Raw genomic sequence first — 26,883 nt, 5'->3', positions numbered from 1 at the left:
AAACCCTGACAGAGGTCTGAGGTTGAATAGTAACAAACTATTACTAGTATAGAATAGTAGCTGATCCCTCTGCAAGAGAGACTAAATATCCTACAACCCTCAGCTTCTCATATTGTGTGGCTGTACTGTGTAAAGGAAGGAATTGTAAGTTACTGTATTGAAGTTCTGCTTAGAAACTTGGCTATAAAGAAAAAATATTGTTGTTTCTCACTGATTGCAGATTTGATTTGCTCAGTTTACAGGTAAACTGCCAGGGCTGGAAACAGCCTGAGATCTGAAGGTTAGTGCATTATTATAGCAATAAACATTTTGCATGCCAATTTCTGCTCTCTCCTACCTTATACCTGTGCAACCACCAAGAGCAGAATTTACCCCTGCATTTAGATCCAAACCCCATTGAATTAAATGAGAGGTTTTTTCCATGAGTTTTGGAGCATTTCCTTAGTTAACATTCTGTTGATGCTCAAGCTAGAATACAATAGCTCATCCTCTCTCCCTGTGTTAGCACTAACCTAGCAGGTATCACTCTCTATAAATAAATACAGATAGAAGAGCTGGAGCCTGATGATCCAAAGCCCACTGAAAGACTCCATAGTTTCCAGCGGGCCGGCGCCTTTGAGTCAAAAGGTGTCATTCTTCAACAGAGTGATTTGTTTGAGGAGAACTGTACTTTAAAATTGAAAAGCTCTAAGTACAAAAGGCAGAATAAGTTTTCATTCATCTACATGACAGTCAGAGGAGGGATTTTTCTTGCAGAATTTATTCATCATCTGATTTACTTGTCTAAAACATTCCTGGAGCTACACCCTTCCCTGGTGCTTATTAGTTAATGTTGGCCATTCAAAGAAACCTGAAACTTGTCCAGCTTCTTAGTCCTCACTTCAGGCTGAAGGTCTGATGAGAACCAGGATTTGAATAGCCATTAATTAAGTGTCTTAGCCAAGAAATAGGATCTTTTCAGAGTTTGAAACCACTCATTTCACTTATACACTCATAACAAAAGGATGTTTTTAACTTACTTAAATGAGTGGGGACACTCATTACCCCCAAGTAGTTTAAGCTGCAACTCTATAATTTTGCATAACCCAATGTGAATAGAAATGTTGTAATTCTTTTAATTAAGTGAAAAATGATTTTTTTGGTAAAACAATCCTGAGAAGTATTGGAAAACCAAACAGTACTGTTCTTTTACTGCCTGCTCCAAAGCACTCTGAAGAAAGCGAAACTGAGCAATGTAGTTTCAGTGCCTGAAGTGCAACACACAAACAAAGAGCACAAGTAGTGAAAAGTAAATGAGATTTAAAGTCCTTTTCATTTTAATAATCTAAGGTGCTAATAAGTAACAGAAATGAGACTATATTGAAGAACAATATTGTACCCTAACTTTTCTAAAAATTGAGTTTGATCTAGTCATCTTTTGTTTTCCTGCTATATGTGGCTATGTAAAAATATATCCAGTTTTCTAGTAATAGGACCAAACAGCATTTTTCCTCTTTCAAATGAAAACAACTCCCCCCTGCCACCCTAAATTTTTGCCTTTGGCTTATGAGATTTGAAAATATCAAAATGCAGGACCAAATGATTGTGTTTGTTTTCTTTTCACTACTGAACCTGCGGTGTAAGTGGTTGGGACAAAATTCTCTTGTTACTCATTAGTCATGTAAGTTCTTTGGTGCATACTATATGTTTGTACAGTGCCTAGCACAACGGGGTCCCCAACTGATTGTGGTTGCAAGGCATTATTATAAATGATTAATAATAATGCAAGCAATGTTGACCATGGGAAGGCCAGTCTCACATAGGTACAGAATGTCTGAGGAAGAAACAGGGTGAATATTCTCTGCGGAGCACAAAGGTGCTAGCCTTGCCCCCAAACCAGCAGTCCATGACCTTTTGGCAGATTAGCAAGCACATTTGCTGTAACCACCACCTAGCACTCCACTGACCATGAGTAACCTGTGACGCTGGCGATGCAAATGCAGGAAAAGTTACCTGCATTATTTACCCTCCTAGAACAACCACCCACATTGGGCAGGATTTTGTCCTTAACATCTTATAAGAAGCACCAAATCTATGTGCTGGAATGTTTCATCTGGGGGTGTGTATTTGTGCCTTACTTGCATGTTTGAAGGATTTACAGTACTGGTACTTTACCTAATAGGGTATTGCGTTCAGTTTTGGAAAATAGAGAAAAGTAAGTCAGGATGAGTTCTTTTTTATCAGTACAAGAATATTAGTTTTACACCTTCCTCCCCATGAGTTCTTCCCCAGCTCCTGAATCTGTTTTAGGTCATGGGGTTGTGATATCCAACCATACTAATCAAAGCAGTATTTTAAGTTTGCCTGTTTTGTTTTTTTTATACTGGAAACTAGCCATAAGGAAATTATTGCCGGACAGAAAATAATTTTCCCACAGTTGCGTTTTAAAAAAACAAAACACTTTGATTTCTTTTAGCAACAAAACATTAAATTGAACTGTGGTTACAATAGTAAAGAATTCCATATGACAATCTCTCCACCCTTTGATCACTGATAGCAACTTAGGATATCTATCAGCAATGAGGACTGCTGACAGAGCATGGCATCCAAGAGGTTGAGAAACCATCAATCAATGATTTTTCGTATAATGAAGCTCTCTAAGCCATATGTATTGTACTTGAGTATCTGTATAGAGTACAGTGAGAGAGACAAGGTGGGTGAGGTATGGGACCAATAAATACCTGAAGAAGAGCTCTGCATAGCTCAAAAGCTTGTCTCTTTCACTAACAGAAGATAGTCAAATAAAATATATTACTTCACACCTCCCTCCCCCCCGCTTGCGTCTCATATCCTGGGATGAACATGGCTACAACAACACTGCAAACTACAGTACAGTGACACATTCATGTATGTACCTATCAGTGATGCATTCAGCCTGGTGAATAGAAGCCCTTTTCTTTACCAGTGTAAACTTCAGCAGAGTTGTAACAATCAGCACACAGAGAAATGCCTTGGGGAAGGAAATTGTTTGTTCTAGGCTGATGGGTTTACGCTTTTTGTTGTTCTTTCAGAACCTTATTTTTTGACATTCTTTGCAGTGCTTTTCTTAACTAGAAACATACTCGTAATGTCTGGTCTCTTTAAAAAAAAAATTAGAAAGTTGTCCTTTATTTATTGACTGAAACCTGTTAGACCTCTCACATAACATTCAGTATGCTGTGCTCTAACGGGAGGAAATTTGGCAGTGTGCCATACAAATAATGTGTTTTCCAACCAAATCATTTTTCCTGCCATTATAAACTGATGAATTCATTATCATTATGAATAAGGCCCTTTCTGAAATCACAAAATAGTCAGACTAACCAGTAGTTTCAGAAAATTTCATGACCAATGTGTAATTTTAAGCATGCCATGAAAAGATTGTACTTGTTACAGTGCATCCCATCTGTGAGTGTATCAGATCTGTCAGCTGACCTTGCAATGTCAAGTATACAGACTAAATTGTCCATTGCCTTCAAAAAATATTTGTTTGGACCTAAATTTTAATGCAGTAGTTTCCTCATGATCAAACTAGTCTCAAATGTTGGTAACAAATGATTCTTCAGGAATTCCTGCCTAATATAAATTTTCTTGTAAATGAGCCATGAATCCTGCTGAAACGAAACCACATATTTTACTTTCCTGGCTGTGCACACAACAGAAAATTGCACTTTCAAATGGAGGGTTTTGTGAGAGTCCTCTTCAAAGCAAGAGGAGAATTCACATTCAGTTTGTGAATTAGGTAATAGCTAAGGGACTTAGTCTACCTATGGTTGCACAAACCTCTTTGAAATCAGTGGGAGCTACATAAACAAACCCAACAGAATTACTCCCTAAACTGTTAGAATATGTACCCACTTAAACATAATAAGAGCTTCATTTATTCTCCTTGGCCCAAAATGTCTAGAAGACTATCAAAAGCTTCCTTTAGTGAACCCCGACAAACAGGGATGGGAGAAGTGATCTGGATAAAATAAGATGGGGCCAAACAAAACTCTTTTGAGGCTTTGAAATGTTTGAGGAAGATGTTCTCTCTGCTTCTTGTTTTTTTCTATTACCAGAAGACCTAGTGCTGAAATAACATGGAGGAGGCTATTCTCACACTATTATTTCCAACCCAAACTGATTAGGAAGTCCTCAGAATCTTATGTAAAAATCGGTTCTGACAAAATTTTCTCTAGAGAATAAAGAGTCTTTGATGAGATGCTGACAGTCTGTTTGTCATGGCATTTTCAGTCACCTAACTTGTTTGTGTTTTAAAACTATTTCTTTCTTTAGTGGTATTAATGGAGTAATACAGCATGATGCATGTGTAGTGAACATAAGGTTGTGTAAAATATTCCTATTTGAAGAATAGTATACTGTATTTGACAAATTATATATGAGATGAAAACTTTATTTTAAGGAATATGCACCAGGGGGCAGTGTTGAGGTTGAGAGCTTAATACTAATTTTGGAATTCATCTGAATTCATCATTCAATTTCATTCATTCATTCTATTGTATAACTTTTTAAAATAAATGTATATAAAAATAAACAAATATAGAGAAAATAGTGAAAAGTGTTTCTATCATAGTGAGGTACAATGACACCAGTGCCAAGAACAATAGATATATCAGAATTAAATATACTGTATATGTTTGAATAATGGCCATATCTAGAAATCTGCAAAGCCTATTACACAATATTTTCTTGCTTTTTGTGTAGTAACATGTCCACAGATGTGAGACTAACCTCCTAGTTCAATTATGCTCAGTTATTTCATATAGTGAGAATAATTCAGACATTTTGAATGCTGCGGCCTTGGGATGCTCTGGTTTAGGAATAACCTTTGTTAATGACTATCGAATTGTGATCTGAGTTTGGAAGCTCCTTTAGAATATGTTGGATTGTGAATGAGATGTGTTTGATATGACATTAGATCTCCTTGTCTTGATTTTGTAGTTGTTAGTTTGGCATCACTTTCATTTTAGGTAAGTCTCAATATGAGACTTCCTGGATGTAGGATGCTCTCAGTTTGGGTGAGCTTAGTTTACATCTTAAAAAATGAATGGTAGAAAAGTACATTTTATGCATGAAATAGTCAACTTCAACATAATGTTATAATGTTTTATAACATTAAAGCTACAGAGCCAATATTCCTCAAAATTAAGAGTATTTTTTAAAATCTTAATGAATAATATAAAAACAAGCCAAGTTCAGGATTACAGCTTTAGTCATTTCTGAATTAAACAAGCCAAAAGTTTTTGAGAGAATATGTGAGAACAGTGGTTTCATTTAATGTTCAAGTAACTCAAATGAATTGACCAAGTTTGCTGAAATCTTCCAAACAAACAAACAAAACGTTTTGTGTTGGGCATGGCCAAATATAGACATTTTGAACACAAAAGGGATTTGGAAACTTGAAATAAAACTTCAGTTGTCAAGGAGGCTACCTGTGTTCTGTCTGATCACAATCCAACAAAGCATTTAGGCATGCACGTAATCTTAAGTATGTGTGCGGTCCCATTGACCGGTCCCTTTAAGCTGTTTATATTATGTAGATACTGTAGGTAGAGTAAGTTTGCAGGTGTTTGGAGTCATAATGTGACACCTGGCTCAGAAATTAGCAGACACTCCTATAAAACCTGATTCACACAGACTCTCATTTACAATGCTGCAACTTCGGTGACATTACAAGGGTTGCACTGGTGTAATCAGGAGCAGAATTTGGTCCGTTTCCACACTCTACACTATTAAATTGAGTGTATACATTCCCTTGCGTCCCCCCCACCCCAATTATTGTTGCATATTATAAAATTTCTCTGTTACATACAATTTCTGCATGTCTGACTAGATATGAACTTCTTAATTAAAGTCTTTTGCAGATCAGAGACAAAATCAAGGATGCTTATACTCCATGACAAATGTTATACAAGTGCAGTAGGTTTGTTTCTTTCTTTCTTTCTTTCTTTCTTTCTTTCTTTCTTTCTTTCTTTCTTTCTTTCTTGTGGAGTTGAGGTTTAGCCTGATTCTCTTTATCCCTGTGTTTCATACTCTGACTTGTGATAAATAGTTGCCTTGACATTATTAAAATTTAAAAGAAAATACCCACTAAAGATATATAGGTATATACAATATATATCATACAAAGCTAGTTAGATTTTGTGTTCATGCCTCTGTTGAGCGATACTGTTTATGTTCTGATACGCTGCACACAGACTCCTGCTCTGATTAAGTACCTGTCATTTCTGTGGGCTACCAAAAAGAAAACAATAGCGGTTGATCAGTGGTAATATGTTTAACATATTTAGTAGGAGCTGGCAGACTGTTGCAAAACATATGCTAAGAGCACAACTTGAAAGTTCCAGTAGACCTTGTTCAATCTTAGTGGAATGGATCCTGGTCAATGTCTCTCAAATTCCTGGTACGTAATAGTGTGGGTCTTCAAACCAGTGTAAACAGTGGTCTTGTTATTGCACCGCCATGATTTCACTTCTATGAAAGTATAAAAGTAGAGAATTGTATTTTGCTACAAGGTCATGTACATAACTGTTTTTTCTCCTCTTGTTTCATACAAGGATTTTATGAAGGGCCGTGCTGTAAATTGAAATGTGTTCCATAAGGCAAGAGAGTGCTTTTGGTTGATGTTTGGTTTTTAAAACGAGCATGTGTTTACAAAGAAAATTAATGAGTGTGCTGTCAGCAGTACTTCTGCAATGTAAAGTAATGTAATGTAATGCTGTTCAATGCTTTTATCTAATACTCTGTCCTTTTCTTTCCCTGACCCTGTTGCTTCTCCTTTCACAGTGCTCCACACCCAGGGTCCTATTGATGGCAGTCTTTATGCTAAAGTGAGAAAGAAGAGCTCTTCAGATACTAGCATCCCCAGTGGAGCCCAGGGGGTTCCTGTGACTAGCAGCCCTGATCACAGTGACCATACTCTATCTGTCAGCAGTGATTCAGGACACTCAACAACTTCTATAAGGACGGACAAGACCGAGGAGCATCCAGCACCGGGAATCAAACGGGGCTTGAGCCCACAAGAGAAGGCAGAGCTGGACCAGCTACTTAGTGGCTTCGGCCTAGAAAACTCAGTCAGTCCCCTCAAGGATATGACTGATGCCCAAAGCAAGTACAGTGGGACTCGCCACATAGTGCCAGCTCAGGTTCATGTGAACGGACACACCAAACTGAAGGATAGGGAGACAGATATTCTGGATGATGAGATGCCCAGCCATGACCTTCACAGTGTGGACAGCATCGGGACACTGTCCTCCTCTGAAGGGCAGCACTCAGCCCATCTTGGAAACTTCAGCTGCCACAAGAGCAGTCAGAATTCGCTGCTCTCAGATGGCTTTGGAAGCAACACTGGAGAGGACCACCACAGTGCTCTGGCCCCTGACCTGGGAATAGGTGTGGACCCCCTGTATGAGAGATCATTTGGAAGTGGTGAGCCTAAGCAATCCCAGCAGCTGCAAAGGAATCCTCCTGTTTCCGCTCAGCCTCAGGCTTATGGCCCTAGTAACTACTCTACCCAGACTTGGGTGCGCCAACAGCAGATGGTCACTGCTCACCAATACACCTACTCCCCCGAGAGTGAAGTAAGGCTTGGCATTCCTAGCACTGTGGAGAATTCAGGCAATGTGCAGAGCCAGCCCAGAATCCCTGACACACCCACCCGGGGATCCAGCAGCAGAGACGCTGTGCAGCAGGGGATAGGGACTGTGCCAAGTTCCAGTGAAGTGGCAGAACACCCAGTGCCCGAGGCTTTTAAATCCAGATTAGTAGCTGAGAAAGACACAAATGGCCTGGCTTTAGGAGTGAATGCCGAGGACCTGCCATCCTCTCCTACTCTGGATATCGACCAGTCAATTGAGCAGCTGAATCGGCTGATCTTGGAACTGGACCCTACATTTGAACCTATCCCGACCCGCATTAACACAGTCTCCAGGGACACGAGTCAAGTGAATGGCTTCACCAGCCCTGATGGGGATGGGGGAGGGCTCAGCGTGAGCCCTGGATTCCGTGAGAAAGGAGAGGTCACAAACAGGAATCTTTCCCGGCATGGTAAGTTATTTTAATAATACATGAATGTAATGCTTTTCCCAGCATTTTTTCTTTTGATATCGCACAGCAGGAACGGAGGACATTGCTTATTACTTTCAGATGATTGCCAGTGTGAGATAGATTATCTCTGGTACCCTCTTTTCATAGTGATCTGTGGAATGAGGGGATGAAACTGAATAATCATTCATCTTTTTTTTTTTTTTTAAATAAATATTTTTTTCCCCCAAAGATCATAAGTGCCTTCGGAGGCTGCTCTTCTGAGTTTTTTTTTTTCTTTTTTTAAATGTAATACTCCTGAACAAAACCTAATTGTTCTGTAAAGTTCCGTGGAAGAGCCACAATAATGATTGTTGCTGTTCCTCTTCTAAGGGGGAGAATTAAAAAAATGGAAAATCCTATTAATTACAATGTGAGGCAGTTTTGTGGAGTCATCAGCAGTAACACTGAAGTTAAGGTTACATTATAATTTCCACATAAAATGAGATGGAAATTCCTCTGTTTTATGTATTTCTGAATTAATTTCATCTCCAAATTTGGCACAATAACACTTCGTGGCACAACTGAAGTTCCTGTGAATATTTTCATTAAAATACCCTAATAACTTCTGCAGATCAAATATTTTAAAATGCTCCCTTTTTTGAAACTTTGCTCTGTATTTTTTCCTTTGGGTTTCCAGTAGTTTAACAACCCCATGCATTACCTCTGGTTTTCACCTTAACGTGAACACAAAAACCAGTTACTTAAAGAACAAAATACAATACCATTCTTCCTCATTATATCACCTGAATAACAGTACTAGAATAAACAACAGTGCAAAATGATAAACACGATCATAGCCTATTTCTATTTAGTAACCAACTAATTCCTTCTATTAACACAATACGTAAACCTGTAAGCATTAATTAAAAATCTACACCATACACACTAACTAACCATCTACTTTAGTTTAAGCCCAGTCTGGTATTCTGAACAATTAGAAAAATGACCATACAATTCCACATAGTTGCAGTTCAGTGTTACAAGTTTTGTGTGGGCGTGGAGGGCAGAGGTATTTGTTTCGTATGGGGTGGGTGTTGGTGAAGTAATGTGGAGGAGATGAAGTCATGGTTGCACGTTACAAGGGCTGTCTAAAGACTAGGGATTTCTTGGCTTTTTTAAGGTTGTGCTGGTGGAAAATTTATCTGGGCAACTTTAACTAGATTTCAACACAGAATTTTTGTTCAGGGAATATCTTAGACTGAAATACATTTGTCTGTAATTGACTTGAATCTTTAAATGCTCAGTTCAGTGCAGAAATTAAAAGTGAGATTTGCCCATTAGAAACTATGCTGCACTTTGATATTCAGTGGAGCCAGTGAAGGGGAAGAGAGAGTAGGATAAAATAAGCCACCCATTTTTATCCTTTGATTAAACATTTGTGCCTAGAAAGAATTGTTTGGTTTTTGCTCATGACTTCTAGTACTCTCAGAAAGGAAAAAGGAGTCAACATCGCTGCATCACATGTATGAAGCCAGATAAGCGTTTTGCCCACTACAGGTTGTACTTGGCGGAAGTGAAGTCTTTGGTGGGACATGTTCTGGAAGTGGACATGCAATTAAAGAAGATGAAAAGTTTAAGCATAATGGTTACTATATGTTTATAGAAATCACACCGATAGTTAGTTACAAAGAGGGAACGTGCCTAGTAGAATGAGCACAGTGATAGGAGTCAGAAAACTCATAATCATGGCTTTACCACACTGTCGGAGAAAAACAGAGTTCTCACTATTTGTTTAGGTACAGCAAGTCAGATGCTTTATTAACTCTCACAATTGCGCAGAGGGAGAGAGCTAAGCAGGTCTCTCAGCAGGTAAACAATTACAGCAAGCATTTATACCTTTTGTTACAGACAATAATGAGCAACAGTTGCATTTTGTTTATACATAGGTCATTCTGATATCTTGTTTTGCTCACTAATGTAGACTCTTAGTCTACATTCCATATTATCTACACAAGGTCGCAACAACTTCTCACACAGTTCTTTCCCACTCGCCTCACACATTCCTCGCTTCTACAAATCTCGCATTATTAGGGTTACAGTTAGCCTAACTCTTGCTAACGAACTGTCATGCATTGCATCCCCTTCCTGTCAGTTCTTTCTCTGCTTCCACAACACTAACATGCAGGCCTCTAAGCAAGTCGTTTTTCTCTGCCATGTCTAAATGAAGAATACATTTTTAAGCTACCTCACTGGGTTTTGTACATCCTCATTAGATGTTTGTATTATACTGTGCTTTGAACATACAGTTATATGTACTGAGGCTGTAATCCACTTCCCAAGCATGCCAGTGAAAAGGCTCCCTTCAGTTGATTTAAATGAGAATTTAATCAGTTCCTATAAGACTGTTCTAGTAAGCACAATTTATAAACTAAAAGAAACACATTTAAAGTGCTGCATAAGTGCCAATTGTTATTACAATCCAGCTGTTCTTGGCATTCATTGATTTCCTTCTGTAACCTCAACCTACACCCCAAAAGTAATAATTTTATGCATTCCACCTGAAATATGTGTTCTTGTGATCAGACACATTTAAGAGTATCATCTAGCATTTTGTTCACAGTTCTGTTATGTGTTCAGCACCTTAGCAGACTGTAAACAGAATAGTCAAATATTGAATAGTTTTGGTGCATCTGTTTTGTTGTTTGTTTCAGGGAGGAAGCATGTTTTGGGGGGAGGGATAGCTCAGTGTTTGAGCATTGGCCTGCTAAACCCAGGGTTTGTGAGTTCAATCCTTGAGGGGGCCGTTTAGGGATCTGGGGTAAAAATCTGTCTGGGGATTGGTCCTGCTTTGAGCAGGGGGTTGGACTAGATGACCTCCTGAGGTCCCTTCCAACCCTGATATTCTATGGTGTAAATTTTTTTTCTCTAATTGCACAGGATCAGCTGTGCCCACCTTTCACAATTCCTGATTTTCTAATTCTCTTTGATAGGGCCAAAATAAGCAGCACGAATGATTTGGGTGCGTGTCTAGACCTGACCGCTCCTCGAACAGACACTTGATTTTATTCCCTCTTCCCTCAATTTATATCTGTTGTAAATGTAGGTAGGTGTATAATACAATAAAAGAATACATTATCGGAATGCAAACAAAATACCTGCCAAACCCAACTCCCACAAACTCTCTTTAAACAACCATCTCAGCAAAAGCCTGGGTAAATACTCCTTGCAGCATGTCCTGAATGTCAATGAATGCTGTTCTTTGAAACAATAATTGCATTGCCCCCAGTCTTCAGACTAGGGAGCCTCACCATCAGCATCCCAGCTGATCGCAACTGTTCAGTAGTGCCAGGGTTGCCAACTTTCCGATTTCAGAAAACCGAACACCCTTTCCTCACCCCCTGCCTCGCCCCTTCTCCGAGGCCCTGTCCCCGCTCACTTCATCCCCCTCCCTCCATTGCTCACTCTCCCCATCCTTGCTCACTCACTCATTTTCACCAAGGTGGGTAGAGGGAGGGGGTTCGGGCTCTGGGAGGGAGTTTGGGAGCGGGAGGAGGCTCAGGGCTGGGCAGGGGGTTAGGGTGTGGGAGTGGTGCGGGCTTCGGGCAGCGCTTACCTCTATAATATTCTATGCTTATTGTAGTTTCCAAATGGTCTTCAGGTACTCCACCATGTAGAACATATTGCAGAAATCCAATGTGACTATTACAATACAAAGAAGTACTTTAACAAAAATTATGCATAATTTATTACAGAACTAGTAATACTGGATTTATCTTCTATGCGATCTAGAATTTTTCTTTTCCATTTGTTCATATTTAAAAGAACAGGAAATAAGACTTTAAAGTTGAGAGGTCTAATTCCAAAAGAGAGAATTCATCCTCAAGTTCTCATAGTTCAGCATCAATAGCTGCTCAAATCTTCCTTTACAGAGAGTTAGAAAAGATTTTCAAAATACCCTTTGGAACTGTCCATTTTACATATATGGGACTTAATTAAAAACGATAATGTTTCAGGTATGTTGGGTCTCACTCAGTGCTCCTCACTCTTCTGGATTCGTTGGCAAGGTTGGGACCAGGTGATACTATCTTTTCTTGTTGTGGGTTCAGATTTTGGATCAATGAGTGATTTTCAGATCATCACTTCGTGTTATTTAAATGGGTTGTTCTGATGGAAATGTGGGAAGCGGGAGAGGGACTGGATGGCTCAGGAGACTGCTAATGGCCAGAGACTTTCTATCTCATTGGCCTAAATTCAGCCCATAAATGTAGTGACTGAAAGATGTTAACATCTTTCTTCTTTTAACTCTGTGAAATGAGTTGGCTACTTTAGCGCACTTTGTCTCCAGTACATAAACACATACAAAATCGTCACTAATTCACAGCAAAACTGGATGGCAAAAAGGCCAAATATTTATTGGCCAGTGAATGAGACTCAACTGCCCTTTAGATCTTCATTGCCTTAATTTGGAAGGCTCCCATTGACTATGGGCTTTGAGTCACCTTGTGTGGGCGAGGAGACTTGAATATCTGGGTGATAAAAAGGGTTAATGGTTACCCCCCTGCCTTCAAGACTAGACTTAAAAATTTGGACCCAGATGTAGACCTTGTCTGTACTACAATTTCTGCCAGAATGGCAGCATCACCGAGGAGTATGAAAAATTCACACACCCCAGGGCGACATAGCTATCCCTATTCAGGCAAAGCTCCCTAGTGTAGCTGCAGCTAAGCCAAAAAGAATTTTTCTGTTATGCTGTCCGGCCTGTAGGGAGAGCACTGCTCACTATACTTAAGCAAAACAAGCTGCATGGGCCCCAGGTTTCTGATCGTTTCTGATTCCCACTAGCTGCGGCTCATGGAGGGGGAATGAAGATCAGGCTCACAGTACACTGATGCAGGCCTGTTCCTTCCTTGCTCTCATCTTGTCTGAGTCCAGGTTCAGTACTGCTGTTGTACCCAGCCCCCTTCCAGGCTCCAATATTTCCCTCCAAAGACCTAGCAGACAAATCTGGAGAGACAGGAGGAGAGGAAATAGAAGCGATTGATTTGGGATGGAGAGACCTGACAAGTCAGGACTGAATGGTGACTGAATGAGGTTGACTGGAAGTCTGGAAGGATGACTCACTGAGAATATGCAGTGACTTGGCAGGTGCAGGGGTGAATGGGGTAGAGTCAGGCTTTGTGTAACTGAGTTGGGGGGGGTTGAAGAGTAAGTGAGTGGAAGGTCTGGCATGTGTATGAGAAGTAGGTGTGAAGTGTGCATGAAAAAGAGAATGTGAGTGTCAAAAAGCATGTGAAGGTGATCTTGGATGGGGGGGCTGACCTGTGTGCACACACAGACACACACACACACTCTTCTCTAAATTCACTTTCACACACTCATGGACTGACACACACTCACTCTTTCACTTATTTATCCTGGGGTACTTTCTCTCTCAGACACGTACTCCTGGACGCATGTACTCTCTTTTGCGCACATACAAACTGCTTTACAGAAATTTAACTTCTTTGTTCACTAGCTTTATTCAGGCAAATTAAAAGCAAACTCTTGCTCACCTCTTACTTGACTCACTCCATATCTCTTTTGTAAGATGTTATGGTTTCTTCTACTTCAATGATTTAAGAATTAACTGACAAAACAGAACACATGTCTCTGAGCTGCACAGTCAGCTTCCAGGGAAAAGAATGCAATAGCTGGGTTTGATCACCATGATCGAGAGATATTTCTGTGCCTGTCACCATGTGTAGGCAGGTATGAAGAAAAAACAAGTATAACTGCACTCCTTTTTAAGGGTAGATGTTCTAGAGCAGCTGTCAATGTAGTTATAAAAGTTTTCCCCGTATATGGGTTATTGCTTTCTCTGAGCATACTTCCTGGAGTCAGCCTTGACTGATCAGTGTGGGCCTGCCATGTGTAACTAGTGGAGGAGTATGACTTCTTGTTCTCCCAGGGAACTTTTGCTTAGCTCGGTTCTGCAAAGGTCAGAATTTAAAGAAGCCCTAGAGAGGTGAGGCAGCTAATTAAATAGAAAATGAAGTTTAAACTAAAGAAAACAATGGGTGGCAACAGCAGAGACAAGCATGGCATACTATTGGATTGTCTGAACAGATCCTCCCCTCAAAACCTAGATGCAAACTGAATAATAATGAAGTAGCTAATCATCTGATTACCTGTGTCTGGAACATCTTCAGAGGCCTTTGGATAATGGAAAAACATAGCTTTGAAGGTAATCCAAATCCTTGTGTCATAAATCCTGCTACAGTGTATTTATTACAGTAGAGAGAGAGAAATCCTTTCACATATCTGTATTTTTTTTAAATAACGTTTTGAGCTATTCCAAATGTTTCCTTCTACTCTGTTATGTGTAATGGGAAAGCAGCTTGGCCCATCTGAAAGGTTTTTCAAAGTGACAGGAGAATGTGGCATATCCAAATATGATGTCTAAGGCTTTCTGTATGGGTGTGGATGTTACCGTACAAGCGCTGAGATATTGTACATCCCACAGCCTAATATTGGTGCCTGATTCTGACCTAATTTACAACGGTTGAACTCCATTGACTTCAACTGAGTTACTATAGATTTACATTTGGTGTAAGATCAGAATTAGTATGTTCCTATGCAAATATTGGTCATTAATTTACTCCTTAAAGATCAACACAACTAAATAAGACCGCACAGTAACTCTTGTAAGGTAAAGAGATTTTAGAGATTGCAGTAGTTATAATTATCTGATTTTATGTACGTGCTGATTTTTTTTTTAACACAGTGCTATCTGTGTTATCGCATTTATTTCCTTTTCTAGATACAAGAAAGTAGAATCCCTTTGTACTACTTAATATACTATCATAATTGTGGTGTCTTGCATATGACTGTGTGCTAACTGATTATAAATGTTGACTTAAATGGCAATCCACTGTACAGTCTGTTATAGGTGGATAAGCATTCCTCTGATTAAACTTGTTAGTAACACATTCCAGCATTGTATATCTGTTTACTAGCCACTATGACATATCCTGCCTATGGAGAAAATTGGTCCTGGTACATTTCAGATTAGTGAATTACTGAGAGTTAAATCCTTGTCTACAGAGTCTTGGTGTAGAATAAAAAAGAATAGTTTGACTTGCAAATCATTATGAACTGTGCTAATGGCATTTTTATAAGTGCAAACAGAAAAAAAAATTCTGGCTATGGCATAAACTGTTCAGTTTTAGAAAGGTTATCACAAACCTATATACAAATTTCACAGACACAGTGCAATGTGCTCTTCTATAGAGTCAGTCCTGATTAATCCATGTTTGAGATGATATTTCTCTCCGACTGTGAATCTGAAGATTTTAGTGTTTAAGCAATGTATATATTAATGGCTTGATCCTTTCAGTCTTATTTGAAACGAAGAGGTCTGTTCTCTTTCAGTATGCATGAGTAACTCTCATTCATTTTAATGATGAATTACTGTGGCTGCACAGATAGATGATGGAATAGACTCCCATTGTCTGAAGACGATAGTGAAGTCTTTAGACATCGGGAGTCTATTCCAGGTTAATAATGGACTATTATATTTTGGCACAAGCAGGGGTGCGCAGGGCCATACACTGTAGAAAAGAGCACTGTGGAAGAAGGTTGATGTGGAGGCAGTTCCTGTAAACTCTCCTTCTCCAGGTGTGTGGAGCAGCAGCCTCCTGGCAGCATAGCTCTTGTGCCAACAACGGTAAATCTACCTCCACAGCAGAAAACCTCAAAATTAGATCTCAAAACTGGTGATCCGCAGGGATGTGCTGGCCGCTGCTTTCCGCAGCTCCCATTGGCTGGGAACAGCGAACCCCGGCCACTGGGAGCTCTGGGCAGCCATGCAAATGTAAACAAGCCATTCGGCAGCCCACCAGCGAATTACCCTGATAGGCCACAGGTTACCCACCACTGATGTACTAGAAGAGAAAGACAAGTTTTCCTTGTCAACTCCCAATTGATTTCTCAACTTTGAGTTAGTCCAAATGAAGAAAATATTCTTTCTGTGCATGTAGAAGAGGCTATTGCTGTCAAAATCTGGCTTAGCACTTCAACAGGTTCTGGTTCCAGGTGTTCAGCTAGTGACTTCCACCAGTTCAGTGGGGACTTTCTTTAAAATATCATCATTAAACATGTACTGCTTGAATGGTTCACCCCCAGCCCTGAAATTTGTTACAGTTGGCATTATTGATGGGTAATTATTAGATGCAAAGCATCTTATCATAGCAGCATCTTCTTCAGCAGTTAGGCATCTACTTTGGCTTGAGAATATTGGCAAGAAAATTAGGTGGAATAAGGACTTGATCCATCCACTTCTTTATTGCCTGCAATTTAACTTTGTTGTTTGGTATTTCTTTCTTCAATGGCTTTTCAAGTTCTTTCCAAATTTCAGCAGCAGCAGTAGTACAGCAGCAATCCTTCTGCAGGGTGTCCAAGGCGAGGGAAATAGGTTTTGGTATAATCCGCAGATCTTCTACATTTCTCTTTAGTCCCATGTTGACTACTTTGGCTGTGATCGTTCCATCTATTTTGTCACTATTTTCTTCACAAGTTGTCATCAGAATAGGCCTGTTCTCAGTATGTAGCTCAAAACAGTCAACCCCTGAATTCCATTGTACATCTTGGGGGAGAAATCCTCTTGTTCTCTTTTGTGAATCTGAAGCAAAGTGGTTGTTATTCTGAAGTATTTTCCACTATCAACAACATTTTCCTTTATTCCTGCAGTTGTACTTAAGTCTTTGGCTAAAAGTTACATCAGATGAGCACTGTACACGTATAAGTTTCAAGTTACCTTCATTATCATCATCTTCTTAGCTTTGTTATATTTGCATGATTGTCTATTACAAAGCTACACACTTGAATTTTTGTCCACAGCTTGTTATAACCTTTACTGCTACTTTTAAGTATTCTGCTGTGTGGGCATTTCTTGATGTACCAATTGTTACTGTAAGATAGACAACCCCATCTTCTGCTGTCACACAAGTACACATTACTGAATCATTGTGTACATTGCTCCAACTATCAAGACTCAGATTAACTAATTTCCCATTAGTGTTTTTTGCATGCTGGTCCATTTCCTTCTCATAAACTGTATCTAGCAACCTGATGGCAATATCTGCTCAGCCCGCTGGAGCGTAGCCTGGTCATAATGAACGAACCATGTCAATCAAATGTTTATTCTGAACAAGACAAAAGGGAAAATGTGTTGCATAAATGAACCAAAATTTCTTTTAATCTATGGAGTCTTGATGGAATTTGCTGGTCCTGGTTACGAACTCATCCATGGTTTTACTGGATGATGAAGAAAGTCTTTATTTTTATTTATTTTTATTTTTTTTTAAAAGGTAGTTCATTGTCTATTGTATGTTTAGTTGCCGCACTACTGTGGTACCGGCAGCTGACAGATGTAGGCGTTGAGATGATGGATGTCATAATCCCTTGTGGCTATGCTGTCCTCTGAAACAAAATGGGGAAAAAAAATCACTCTCTCACTGAATGTTACTCATTGTACTGCTTTAGAAAAGTGAGATTGTAAATGAAAGGTTCCTCTTACTGTATCTGTTTGTACCACAGTTTAAAGGATATAATTCATTTCAAACCCAGCTTTATAGGGAAAATAATTAAATAAATCACAGGGGTTATCGATCTAAATATATTTAAACCGTTATTTCTAGCAACATACCAAACAGCTTGGGAGGGAAAATGGCATTTTTAAAATGGTTAAAATTCATAAATGCCTAATCAAACTTTACTTTTGAACATGAAATCTTCGCCTAGGATGTGTAATTATACTGAGCAATAAAAATCACTTCAGAAGTCCAGCAGTACCAGCAAAAATTGAATTGTTAAATGCTGTCACAACAAACTAATATGCCCATTATATTTTGAAATTCAGAAGTAATCGACACAAAACATAAATGTATGACAATAATCTAAGTGGTCATTTAATCGTTTAGTAGGCAGTCCATAAGAATGGTAGAAAAATAAGTTTACTGACTAATCCACACATGTCCATGTGATCTTCAAAGTCATTGCCTTCTGAGGAGCATTTTTCATACTCTTGGTTCATTCTGACACCCAGGCCTTGCATCTCTTTTGTTGCACTGCTTACATTTTGCACATGTACCTCCTTTACCCCGGGGCACCATAATTTCTTGAAAATATTCCCAAATAGGGTCTTTTTTACGACCTGCAACCACGGCAGGTTTTTTCCCCGTTTCCCAGGTGCTGAAATCAACACTAGAGGCAGCGTGCACTCTGAAGAATGTTGTCCCTTCTTCGCATAGCTTCCTGCTTGAAACCACAGAGTCAAAAAACCTTGCAAAACCCAGCCATAGAGTCTGAACACACTGGCACAATGAGTAACAAAGCCATTCCTTCAAACTTGTCCCAAACCTGGAGTTCAGAAGTCAAAAGGGTTCAATGAGAGATTTCATTGCCTTTTGGTTCAATGATTAAGTTAATAAATTGGGGGGGAGGGAGGAGTTGGAGATAATTAACCAAAGACATAGTCAGATATTCCATCCATCTCCTGTGAGCCTAGATAAACCTGGCAGAGAGCAGAGAAACAGAGAATTCCAGTTAAACAATATATTTACCTGTTAGTAAAAACCCTTCATTAGACTGACCCCCACCCCAAAATCTGGTAGTGGCCCCAGCATATTTTAGATTGTTCTGTAGGCCTAAATTATGGCATCCTTTCTGAACAGCCCTATAGCCTGGAATTTCTGCAGTAGCCGTGCCCCCAACATGCTCTTTCTGCCAACATAATCCCTCTATGCCAGGGCTTGTGAGAGGTCCTCAGAAGGCAGACACATGGCTGTCTTCCATGCTTCCTGTGCAGAGAGGCTCCTGGGCTGCTTTATGCTGTTTTGGCCCTTTTACTCAATATATAGGTGCTGGAATGGGGGTAAGGGTGTCATCCAAAATGTGTGAGTGTGTGTTTGAACTTCAGGACACATGGTAAACTGATATTTATCTACAATCAGCCACACCTTAGGTTTTTGATATACTACCTCCTATGAGAAGTTCTGTTGCTTGATTGTAGTCAAACAGATGTCAAGATAAATTTTAATTTGTGTTTCACTATTGCCAAAAAAAAAATTAATTGTTAGACATTACCATTGTCTGCTGTGAAAGGACAGTGTTAAAATTATTTAAAATTTCCAGAGAGACTTATTTTTTGAATACTGCTTGAGAAATAAAAGTAATGTACTGAGTGAGCCCATTGTTGAAAGAGTGGGCAAGGCTTCCTGAGCTCCATCAGAAAGGAGTTATCCGTTTTAATTTTTATTAATCCTAGTTTGCTGTGTTTAAACTCCAAAATCCATCTACCACCTTGACATTTTAATAATACAGCCCTTCACACATTTGTCCAACAGGGCAGGCAGCAAATGATTTTTATGTGCTGAATGAGTATCTTGTCCAAAGAAGTAATCAGTTACATCCCATTTGTGCCTGGGACCATGGACTTTATATATTTATTCGTTTGATTTAGAATAAACCAACACCACATGTACATAAGCTCTGTTCACCTTGCCATTTACTTTAAAATTACAGTAACTCCTCACTTAAAGTTGTCCCGGTTAACGTTGTTACGTTGCTGATCAATTAGGGAATCTGCTCATTTGAAGTTGTGCAATGCTCCACTCTTATGTTGTTTGGCTGCCTGCTTTCTCCACAGCTGGCTGCCTCCCTACGCCCCCACCAGCACCACCATCCCCACAGCGCCTCCCGCCCGCCGGCAGACCCCATGGATCAGCTGGCTTGCAGCGTTTAGGAGGCGGGGGAGGGAGCGAGGACTTGGCGTGCAGGTGCCCCCTCCCTCCCCTGCCTCCTGAACACCACAAACCAGGTGATTGCCCCCGGCAGGAGGCGGGGGGGAAGGAAGGGGCGCCTGCATGCCGAGTCCTCGCTCCTCAACCTCCCTCCTGCCTCCTAAACACCAGAAGCCAGCTGATTGCCACGGGCAGGAGGGAGGGGGGAGTAGCGTGGACTCGGCGTGCCTCCCACCTCCCTCCCCTGCCTCCTGCCCGCGGCAATCAGCTGGCTTACAGCAGAGCCATAACTAGGTATTTTGCACCCGAGCCCCAGGGCCAGCTCTTCGGTGGCGGGTCCCTCAGTCCCTCTCAGAGGGAAGGGCCTGCCGCTGAAGAATGAATGAAGGGGCGGTGGTAGATCCTGTGATTTTGGGGGATCAACTCATGATTTTTGACTGCTTGGGCTGGTAATCTTGCTTCCAAGATGGTCTTTGGTTCCAGTCCAATTCCAATCCAGAGAGGGACTCCCAGGTTAAGAGAGCAGGGAGGTGCTGGATATCGACAGTGGCCACTAGGGATCAGCATGTGTCCTGAGAATGCTGGGAGTTCAGGTTTGCAGGGCGGGATCGGGGTGGCAGGTTTGTAGAAATTTTGGTGGTGCCCAGAACCCACCCCTGCCCAGACTTCGCCCCCCCACCCGCCCAAGGCTCTGGGAGGGAGTTTGGGTGAGGGAGGAGGTCTGGGGTGTAGGCCCTAGGCTGGGGCAGGGGATTGGGGTGCAGGCTGTGGGAGGGAGTTTGGGGATGGGAGGGGTGTGGAGGGCTGGGGTGCAGGGGTGAGGGCAGTGGGTTGTGACTGCAGATGAGGGTTTTGGAGTGTGGGAAGGGCTCAGGGCGAGAGTAGGGGTGAGGGCTCTGTCTGGGGCTGGGAATGGGAGGTTTGGGGTGTGGGAGGGGCTAAGGGCTGGGGCAGGGGGTTTGGGTGTGGTGGGTGAGGGCTCTGGCTGGGCCTGGGGATAAGGTGTTTGGGGTGCTGGAGGGGCTCGGCCAGAGGGTGAGGGTGTGGTGGGATGAGGGCTCTGGCTGGGACTGGGGATAAGGTGTTTGGGGTGCTGGAGGGGCTCAGGCAGAGGGTTGAGGGTGCGGTGGAGGGGTGAAAGCTCTGACTGGGGGTGTGGGCTCTGAGGTGGGGCAGGACTGGGGATGAATTTGGGGTGCAGGCAGGCTGCTCCGGGACTGGGGCCAGAGATGACTCTCCCCAGCCCTTTCCCTGCTGGCAGCAGCAAGCTCTGGGGGAGGAGCCCCCCTTTCGTGCCCCCCCAGGAGCACACTGTCACTGCATGTGCTCCTAGGGCCCCCTCAGGTCCAGGAATCTCCCTTGCCTCCCCCGTGGTGGGTGCCGGGGGGCGTTGGGTGAGCCCCCTCCCCTGCTGTTGCCCCTGTCAGTAGCTTCACTGGGGGTGAGGGATGGAGCTGCCACCTTGCCCAGCATGGGGCAGGAGCGGTGACTGCGGGTGGGGGGCCCCCCTGTGTTGCTGGAGGGTTCCATTGGAAAATGAAAGGGTCTGAGGGGGAAAGGCAGGCTCAGAGTCAGTCTGCCCTGGCAGTCAAGATGGGGGGCACTTGGACTCTGCGGCAGCAGTTGCTGCAGGGAGACAGCATGGAGTTACTCTGCTCCGGGGCCAGGAAGGGGTGGGGGGGAGCAAGGCAGGGCGGGGAGACACTCGGGGGAGGCGCGGGGGGGGCGGCAGGTGGGGCTTGGGGGGGAGATCACCTGGTTATAAATATCTCTGTGCCTGCCAGCAGCTTTTTATTTTATTTTTCTCTCCACCGCTTTCTGTGTCGTCCCCCCCCCAGCTTTGTGTGCCCACTTGTCTCACTTGCCTCGTTACCGCACTGCTTGCAGCGTTCAGAAGGGAGGGGAGTGAGCGGGGAGTGAGCGGGGAGGAGCGAGGACTCAGCGTGCAAAGTAAAGGGGGAGGAGGTGCGTGGGGAGAAGAGGTGGGTCAAGGGTAGGGGCTTGGGGGAAGGGGTGGAGTGGATGGGCCGAGGGTTGAGCTCCCTGCCCCTGGCAAAATCAGTGCCTGTGCTTGCAAGAGGAGCAGCCGGACAATCCATCCTCTTCCACTCTCTGACTCCACCACCTCAACGAAGCTTCATACTCAGCAGTGATGATTGTAGTATTAAATTGTTTAAAACTTATACCTGTATTACATTGCTTGTTTAAAATGTATATAATGCCTTTTGTCTGGCAGAAAAAAATTTCCCTGGAACCTAACCCCCCCATTTACATTAATTCTTATGGGGAAATTGGATTCGCTTAACGTCGTTTCACTTAAAGTTACATTTCTCAGGAACATAACTACAACGTTAAGTGAGGAGTTACTGTACACAAAAATACTTTTCTATCAAGCAGCAGCACATAATGAAGTGCTAATACCCCCACATATTGGCCTATAGCACAGTCCACCTATATATGTTTCTAATGTTGTAATTTGAGATAATAACCATTGTGTTTTTTTCATTAAGGATTGAAACTGATGTAAAGCTGCCTTCTGTTTAGAATTACTATTGGGAATAAATGTGTTAGCTCTTACAGTTTGGAAGTGAAAGCTTTACCTTCATGGTTCCACTGTAAGTTCTTACTGCTCTTATAAGCCTTCTAATATCGTTTAGCTTTGTGAAAACTGATTTGCTATTGGCCAAAGGCCAGGTCTGAAAATTGAACTGCTTTCATCTCTGCATTTCGAACAGTAGGTATAACTTTGTGTTAAGCAAAAGCAGAACATCTAGTAAATACTGTATGTTCCACATATCACAGCTTAAATACTAAAACACCTTGCTTTTTCTAGCAGCTGTTCATTATAAGATAAATCACATGGACACTGAAATGAATTTTAGGATTAAGTGTTAGACAATGCAGTTTAAAACTCCAAATTTTGGCTATGGAAGCAGAACAGTCTGTTTAACCAATTTAATTTCTTTTTCATACGTCTGATACAGCCTTCTTATTTTGTTCCTGTGTAATGAGAATCCCATACAAAAAGAAAAGCCAGGTTGGGAGTCCTCTAAACGTCAGGTTTACAGTACATGTGTCAGTCTGGACTCTTTTCTAATGTGTGATGCACATTGCATAGTTTTGTCCAGACTTTTTACTAACACAGATTCTGGAATCTCTTGATATTTAGTCTACAGGTCAAGATTCCTTTCCTCTGTATCACAAGTTTGGTGTGTTCTATCTCTGTGTTGCTACCTTTCTGGGTAGGTGTGGATGTGATCGGTGATTTCATGGGATATAGCAGCCTCTTTTGTGAAAAAGTGGTTTTCTCTTAATTTAAACTATATCAAGCATACCCAGTTTCATAGGCACTTCATGAATAGGTGTACTAAGATTTTAAAATATGGAAGAAAATATGTAAAAATTCAAAATATGTGCGGGATGACTGGATTGTCCTTTAAAGAAGGCTGTTTTGTGCTAGCACAATAGACGGGAAAGATTTCATATGGAAATCTTATGATTTAATAAGTAGAGCAGAGGACTGGGAACCAGGGCTCCTGGCTTCTATTTCTGACTCTACCATTGACATGTCAGTGTGACACCTTGATAAGTGTTTAACCTATCCATGCCACAGTTTGCCTATCTATGTAATGAGAATAATAAAAAAAAGTGATGTGGTGTATACCTTACATTCCGTTGTAAGAATTCAGATCCTCAGATGAGAGATACAGGCAAACAAATACTAGTAAACAGAAGGGTGAATTACTTAGCAAAATGTTTGGGACCAGAATCTGATACTCTTATCCATGTTTGATATTTACTGATTTTCCCTGAAAGATCCTCAGGGTTTTGAAAAAGCCAGTTTAGATTCTACCAATTTTTATTCACCCGAAATTTTGGCTTTTAAGACCCAGGAATTTTTCCCAGGGGAAGTAGATGAAGCTGTGCTGGAAGACCAGGGTCAGCAAGCCAGTAGCAGTAGCTAGGGTCCCCCCCCGGGGAGTAGGACAACACCCCGCACAAGCCCGCCCCCCCCCCCCCCCCCCCCCCCCCCGCCTTTGAAGGGATTTGGACATGGATCTGCCACTTCTCAGATGAGTGCCCTAACCACTGGGCTGTGGAATATGCTGCTGTGGGGTTCCTTCAGTCTCCCCTGTTGAAGCTGTTGCACTGTGGATAAATGATTATTTTTTTTAAATAGAGCAAGGGGAGTGAATCCTGGGTCTCCCACTGCCCAGGTGAGTGCTCTAACCACCAGGGTACAGAGTCATTTTCATGTTTGCTCTTACTCCTTCTCTCTGGTCCAGTCACTCTTTTATTAATTTATTCACAGTGAAACAGCTTCAGCACTGGGCCAGAGAGAGAGCAAGCAGTCACATAAACACAGTTAGGGATGCTCAATAATGATTCTAGATGATGACTAGGGGCAAAGGAGCTTCAAAGAAGAAAAGCTTTTACAATGTTTTGGGGCTACAGTAGGCTTGGAGAATCCTTTTTTGCTTGCTTGCTTTCTATTAGAGAAATGTAATAATTTGTATGCTGGTTATTTGTCTCTAAACAGTGCCTTGTTTAAAAAGGGTAAAAATCCTTTTGCTGATAGTAAAAACATCGCATGTTCTTAGGGCTTTGCTTGGAGGTTGGGGGAGAGGGGTAGTGTTTGAAGGCCAGAAGAGGAGGTTAAGGGAAATTTTATTTCAGGTTGGGGTCCCCATTGGGTATAGGTTGTAGTTGTTTGATGATAGCTTGTATATGTTCCAGTGTGGGGTGGTAGGTGACAACTCAGGGTGTGAGGTCGGAGAAGGTTTTATTTCTATATTGAAGCAGGTTCTCCAGAGGATTTGGGTGGCCCATTCCATGGTGTGATCTACTTCTCTGGTGGAGTGTCCTTGTTTGGTGAAGGTGGTTTTGAGTGTGTCAAGGTATATATTCCAAACTTTCTCCTCAGATAATATTCTGTGATAGCTGAGTGTCTGGCCATAGATAACAGATTTCATGGTGTGTTTGGGGTAGTTACTGGGTCTGTGAAGGTAGGTGGGGTGATCCTTGGGTTTATTGTTTATAGCTGTCTGTAGGATTCCATTGCTGAAGCTGATCATGGTGTCCAGGAAGTTGATGGTAGTGTGGAGTGTTCCAGTGAGAGTTTAATGAATGGGTGGTGATTGTTAATGTTGTGGTGGAGATCTATCAGGGAGTTTAAATCATCTGTCCAGAGGATGAAAACATCATCGATGTATCAAGTATATAATTGGCTTCATAGTGCATTTGTCCAGAAATATAGTAGGTGGTGTTGGAGAGTTGTCAGTTGGCCTCCTATAATAGCAATAATAGGCATTCAGATCTTTCCAACTGTCTACAGGTATGTATATAGTCCTTCGTGGGAGTAGGGCTCCATGGATTATTTCCTTTCCGTGAGTGGAAGGTTAGATTACTAAGGATAATAACTTTACAAAAAATTGACTAAACTTCTGAAATGTGAGGCTCAGACCATGATATTTTCATGTAACTGGCTATGTTTCCATAGCTTGAGGCTCAATGCTTTTAATATTGTCAAAACATGGTATTTGTCATTTAGCAACATAAGATTTAAATATCTTCAGAGAATAAGATGACATTATTCAAGTGTAGAATTATTACACTGGGAACTGCATTTAGGCGGATTAGATGAAGAAGTATAAATAGGCATTTGTAGAGCAGAGCATGTTCTTAATAATATTTGGATTTCTCAATTAAATGAACCTTCCTATGCAAACACCAGCAAGTTCCCTGTATTGTATTACAGTCCATGCTATATGTCAGATCTGCTCCACAGTAGCATCACATACCTAAAAAAGCATTTGAACCAAAAATTGCCACGTACAATAGTTATGGATGAGGAAGTACTGGAAGTAAGTCTCCATTGGAAATGTAAGTGCTTTAGTATTGGAAGTAAGTCTCCCTTTACATCATTCAGGAATTTCATTTAGGCAGTGAGTTACAGTGTCAGGAGAGAGGGTCTCTCATGCCTGTGCAAAAAGCACTAATGTTGATTTTTTCTTCGCCTTGTCAATTCTAGCTTAAGCCTGTAATTTTTTATAATCAACAATATTTTATTGTGTCAAGAAAGACTTAATGCACTCCAGCTGTGCAAAACACAGGCTGAAAGGTGCTAATGAAGAAACCACTCTAAACACACATTTGTTAAATACATAAATCACATATGCTGAATTATATGGCATAGGAGCACTTAAAAATTATGGCAGAGTTTAAAACTTAGAACCAAATACAGCTTTGTTTCCTTGAGATGACTGTAAATGTAAAGACAGTTGACAACTTTAATGGCTAAGTATAAATCAACAAAATTCATCTATACTATAAAACCTTGATTTGTGATTGTTTATTTGTGACTGGATTAAAAAAGCAAGATTATAAGGGAGTTTCCTACATTGTTTCTGTGTGTTTAATTTGACCTATAGCTTCATTCCACAGTGGTGACCACTAAAAGATTTTATAATTTAGTAGAAAGATTCTGAACCCCCTTCTTCCTGCTCAGTAACCTTGGTAAAAATTTATCAAGGAAAATAGGGAAAAAGAAAACATATTTAGTTTAACCTCCCTATTGTAACTTGCTTTGTAAAAATAAACTATAAATTAAAGACAGTTTTACAGTTGAATTTGGAAATGAAGTTGGTGGTATTTTTATTTTTACATACATATTTTATAAGCAATAATTTAATGTAGCTGTAACTGGAAAACTACAGAGTGTGAGTGTCACTGTCTGTCTGTATTTGTGCGTGCTTATGTGTACACAAGTGGGAGGGGAAACCCTGCCATCCGATTAAAGGTGCTGAATTGGAATATAGCACAAAGGGGTCTTATTCCATGGGGTCTACAGATGAGCAAATTCTATATAACGGCTAAAAATTAGTGTCATTTATTTGTAATGGCAACCCGGGGAAAGTGAAAGTTAAGAGATTTTCAACCAAGAAATGCTGTTATGCCATTGATTCCCGTGTGAGTGGATTTGGTTCCAAACATACTGAAAAAGTTGTTCAAAGTGCCCTTTATCACATGTAATTAGCTTTCCTTTGATAAATTGCTC

The 26,883-nt window shown here is 41.1% G+C and overlaps 1 protein-coding gene across 10 annotated transcripts in view; it reads left to right on the top strand.

The window, feature by feature from the left end:
* The window catches only part of TNS3 (tensin 3), a 423,008-nt gene that overhangs the window by 311,267 nt on the left and 84,858 nt on the right, over nt 1-26,883 (top strand). For all 10 annotated transcript variants that reach the window (XM_034761310.1, XM_034761305.1, XM_034761304.1 and 7 more), the window contains one exon: nt 6,808-8,067. In XM_034761310.1, the coding sequence (XP_034617201.1) occupies nt 6,808-8,067 (1,260 nt within the window). The remainder of the gene's footprint in view (nt 1-6,807; nt 8,068-26,883) is intronic.

Source organism: Trachemys scripta, chromosome 2, assembly GCF_013100865.1.
Source record: "Trachemys scripta elegans isolate TJP31775 chromosome 2, CAS_Tse_1.0, whole genome shotgun sequence".
In the NCBI taxonomy this organism is placed as follows: Eukaryota; Metazoa; Chordata; order Testudines; family Emydidae; genus Trachemys; species Trachemys scripta.
This window is presented reverse-complemented; position numbering and strand designations above follow the sequence as displayed.